At 39.4% G+C, this 5244-nt stretch overlaps 1 protein-coding gene across 1 annotated transcript; it reads left to right on the top strand.

The window, feature by feature from the left end:
• The first annotated feature begins 1157 nt into the window (after window positions 1-1157).
• On the top strand, window positions 1158-2038 carry LOC141134829 (olfactory receptor 5P60-like). Its single transcript, XM_073624264.1, is given in 2 exon segments — window positions 1158-1479; window positions 1482-2038. Coding segments are annotated over 2 exon segments (879 nt in total).
• The last annotated feature ends 3206 nt before the right edge of the window (window positions 2039-5244 follow it).

Below are 5244 nucleotides of genomic sequence, written 5' to 3'. Positions count from 1 at the left end.
CTGTGTGAAGAAGCTGGACAACTGAGAAGATCCCAAGGGAGGACCCATCATGGAAGGATCTAGCAGAGTGCTGGTCTGGAGAGGGGCCTGGTGACTCAGTTGGAGGACGTATCCTAAAGTAATCCTACCACATAGTACTGCCGGGTTGGCTTAAAGGTTCTAGTGCTGTGTTTGCTATTCACCGTAAACCATTACATCCTGTGGCAGAGGATCATACGGGATCTGTTCCAATCAAGTCTGTGGCAGAGACTTTTGTTCGTGCTACGTACTGGCTGCTAGGTTGGTGAGAGAAACCTATCCAGGCGGGCAAAGATTTAATTCTACAGAGAGAGTACATTCAGCTACAAGCTTTCAATTCCTAAAGTTACATTAAGAACGTTAAGAAAAGGTATTTAAGCTTCCCTGCAATTTTCCTTCTACTTCTTTCCTGCTACTTCCTGCAACTCAAGTTTATTAAAGCATTGGAAAAGATACTCAAGTGTCCGGTGCCTGCATTGTATGGTGGTAAACTCAACAGGACCCTAGACCCGGTTCTGGTGAAATAAAGGTAGTGAAGGTACCGTGAGTAAGTGCTACATATATATATCCATATATCCAGATAGATAGATAGATAGATAGATAGATAGATAGATAGATAGATAGATAGATAGATAGATAGATAGATAGATAGATAGATAGATAGATAGATAGATAGATAGATAGATAGATAGATAGATAGATAGATAGATAGATAGATAGATAGATAGATAGATAGATAGATAGTAACTCCCTTCTTGCTATGTAAATGTAGTTTTGAAAATCTTTTTTTTTACATATCATGTTTTTTTCTTTTACATATGTATTTTTTTTTGCCCAGAGTTCCACTTCTTCTCAATCATCATGTCATTTTTTTATATTAAAAATTAACTAAAAGAATAGAGGCAGTCCAATTAGCAATGAAAACATTCACTGAGCTTCTAAATTTCCAATTTCCCAAGCTGTATTCAAAGGGTATTCAAAGTCACAGGTTCACCTTATTTGCTTTCAATCATTTAAGTCAATGTATATTATTTCTGCTTTGTTTAATATATTAAAATGTTGTATAAATCTTTTCTGCTTCCAAACAGGCCACACATAATGTTAATGTTACTACATTCTTCTTTTTGGGATTTAACAGCATGGCGGTATATACTCTGCTGCTCTTCATCTTGGTCCTTATTATATACATTGTGACAATATGTGGAAACTGTTTAATCATCATGTTGGTAAATTACAGCAAGACCCTTCATTCTCCCATGTACTTCTTCCTCTCCCAACTCTCTATATCTGACATCATGCTGATCACAGCAATTGCTCCTAACATTTTACATATTGTTCTACATGAGAGGACCTCTGTATCCTTTTCTGGTTGCATGGCTCAATTTTATGTCTATGGCACAATAGAAGCATTTGAATGTTTCCTTCTGACAGTGATGTCCTATGACCGATATCTAGCCATCTGCATTATACCTCCATTATGAAACAATCACTTTGCATTCAACTAGTTCTTGCATCCTGGATTTTCAGCTGTTCTATATCATTAATATCAACACTTGAACTATGTCAACTAGAATTTTGTGGACTAAATGTTATAGACTATTTATATTGTGATTTGAATCCTCTTTTGGAACTTTCCTGCTCAGATACATCCACAGTTCTAATGGAAAGAACCTTGTTGTCTGTTCCTGTGCTAATATTTCCCTTCCTAGTGATAATGGTTTCATATACTTACATTGTTTTAACAATATTAAAGATGTCCTCCTTTTCTGGAAGACTGAAATCCTTTTCCACTTGTAGCTCCCATCTCACTGTTGTGTTTCTATTTTATGGAACCCTAATTGCCACTTATCTGATTCCAAAGGAAAGAAAATCAGGAACAATCAGTAAGATAATGTCCTTGTTGTATACAGTGTTTACACCCTTTGTAAACCCTTTCATATACAGCTTGAGGAATAAAGAGATCAAGGACAGTTTAAAGATGTATATAAACAAAAGGATATTTATTCAAAACCTTTGGTAAAAGTTAAATCATTAAACTATATCTGTTTAAACTTGTAGAGAACTTGGTGTGCACTGGTCTCCAAAATGTAGACTTCTACCGTACTGAAGCAATGCTTAATAATAAGTTGGTATTAGAGTTCAATTGGTCAAATTAGGTTCCTAAAAAAGGCTTCTACCCTTCAGACCTTTATTCCATGGGACCTCTTAAAACTGCCCTTAACCACTTCAATACCAGGCACTTATACACCTTCCTGCCCAAGCCAATTTTCAGCTTTCAGCGCTGTCACAATTTGAATAACAATTGCACGGTCGTGCTACACTGTACCCAAACAAATGTTTTATCATTTTGTTCCCACAAATAGAGCTGTCTTTTGGTGGTACTTGATCACCTCTGCTATTTTTATTTTTTGCGCAAAAATAAAAAAAGGCCGAACATTTTGAAAAAAAAAGTTTTTTTTTGTTTCTGTTAAAATTTTTTTGTAAATAAGTATGTTTTCTTCTTCAGTGATGGGCACTGATATGGCTGCAATAATGGGCACTGATAAGGCGGCACTGATGGGCACTGATGAGGTGGCACCAATGAGGTGGCACTGATGAGATGGCACTGATGATGGGCACTGATAGGTGGCACTGATAGGTGGCACTGATGAGCACTGGTATGCGGCACTGATGGGCACACATAGGTGGCACTGATGGGCACTCATAGGCAGCACTGATGGGTACTTATGGGTGGCACTGATGGGTACTTATGGGTGACACTGATAGGTGGCACGAATGGGCACTGATGGGCACTGATAGATGGGCACTGATGGGCATGGATGGGCACTGATAGGTGGCACTGATGGACATTGATGGGTAGCACTGATGACATTGATGGGTGGCATTGCTGGGCATCACTGAATTAATTTGTTCCATAATGGTGCCTGTCAGTGCCCATTTTTGGGCACTGATTGGCATAGATTGGGCATTAATTTGCACATGTGGATGGCCATGGGGGATGTACCTGGCCATCCACATGCTGGGGGCTTCCCTGGTGGTCTTGGTGGCTTCCCTGGTGGTCCAGTGTGGGTATCCGAGGGGGGGTGCGATGATAAACAATCAGCACAGACCCCCCCGTCAGGAGAGCTGCTGATCGGCTCTCCTCTAAACTCAAACATGACAAAACGTGGCATGTAAACACAGGGGGGTCAAGTTAAATCATTCAAGAGTACAGTAAGCCTTAGTGGACCTTCTTAGCAATATAGCGGTATACACTATACACATACATGTATACACATACATACGGCATATTCATTATATTATATTACTATATTATATTAAGTATTGGGTCACCTGCCTTTCCATGCACATGAACTTTAATAAACTTGAATGGCTTCCCATTCTTAGTCCGTAGGGTTCAATATTGAGTTGGCCCACCCTTTGCAGCTATAACAGCTTCAACTCTTCTGGGAAGGCTGTCCACAAGGTTTAGGAGTGTGTCTATGGGAATGTTTGACCATTCTTCCAGAAGCGCATTTTTGAGGTCAGGCACTGACGTGGACGAGAAGGCCTGGCTCGCAGTCTTCATTCTAATTCATCCCAAAGGTGTTTTATCTGGTTGAGGTCAGGACTCTGTGCAGGCCAGTCAAGTTCCTCCACCTCAAACTATCACTCATCCATGTCCTTATAGACCTTGCTTTGTGCTCTGGTCCAAATCATTTGGTGGAGGGTGGATTATAGTGTGGAGTTGTTTTTCAGGGGTTGGACTTGGCCCCTTAGTTCCAGTGAAGGGAACTCTTATGCCTTGTACACACGGTCGAATTTTCCGATGGAAAAAGTGCGATTGGATTGTGTTGTCAGAAATTCCGATTGTGTGTGGCCTCCATCTGACTTTTTGCATCGGAATTTCCAACACACAAAGTTTGAGAGCAGGATATAAAATTTTCCGACAACAAAATCTGATCGTTTAAATTCCAATCGTGTGTACACAAATCCGACGCACAAAGTGCCACGCATGCTCAGAATAAATTAAGAGACGAAAGCTATTGGCTATTGCCCCGTTTATAGTTCAGTTGTCCGTGTTTTACGTCACCGTGTTCAGAACGATCGGATTTTCCGACAACTTTGTGCGACCGTGTGTAAGCAAGACAAGTTTGGCCTAAAAAATCAGATGGATTTTGTTGTTGGAATGTCCGATCAATGTCCGATCGTGTGTACAGGGCATTAAGGTGTCAGCATACCAAGACATTTTGGACAATTTCATGCTCCAACTTTGTGGAAACATTTTGGGGATGGCCCTTTCCTGTTCCAACATGACTCCTCACCAGTGCACAAACAAGGTCCATAAAGACATGGATGAGTTTGGGGTGGAGGAACTTGACTGACCTGCACAGAGTCCTGATCTCAACCCAACAGAACATCTTTGGGATGAATTAGAGCGGAGATTGCTAGCTAGGCCTTCTTGTCTACATCAGTGCCTGACTTCACAATTGTGCTTCTGGAAGGATGGTCAAACATTCCCATAGACACACTCCTAATCCTTGTGGACAGCCTTCCCACAAGAGGTAAAGCTGTTATAGCTGCAAAGGGTGGGCCAACTCAATATTGAATCCTACGGACTAAGACTGGGATGCCATTAAAATTCCTGGGTGTGTGTAAAGGCAGTTCCCCCAATACCTTTGGTAATATAGTGTAGATTTAATTAGTGTATTTAAATATAATTTGATTAGATATATTTTGATTAATTATAATAATTATAATTAATTTAACTTGCGGCTTTCCTTGATTACACAGAAAGAGTGACAAAGAAAATAAGGGGTAATGATAATACCAAGGTTTACATATTTTTAGGTACCACATTCTTCAACATTAGACATTGAAACAGAATCCCTCCAAATAAACCTCTTAGGACTTTAATGGTTCCATACTAAATACACTTATATATAAAAATATCTCAATTTTATTGAATCAATTAAAATCAAACCTTAAAAAAAAATGTCCATTGCACATGTTGACACTATACATCTCTCAGACAAGGATATCACCCAAAATGTACATAGATGATGCCAACCATTGGTCACAATCAAAGTGATGGAAAATGAGGTCTCCACATTGAACGTGTTTCACAGCCTGCTTCTTCAGGAAACATGAAATTTTACTTCATATCTGAAACATGAATAGATAGGTTGTACTTTACAGTATCATATAATAAATATATTGACACCTCTATATTTCAAAAACATTCAG

This window comes from Aquarana catesbeiana, linkage group LG03, assembly GCF_042186555.1.
Source record: "Aquarana catesbeiana isolate 2022-GZ linkage group LG03, ASM4218655v1, whole genome shotgun sequence".
NCBI classification, from domain to species: domain Eukaryota; kingdom Metazoa; phylum Chordata; class Amphibia; order Anura; family Ranidae; genus Aquarana; species Aquarana catesbeiana.
Note: the sequence above shows the minus strand (reverse complement) of the source record. Positions and strands in the feature narration are given on the sequence as shown.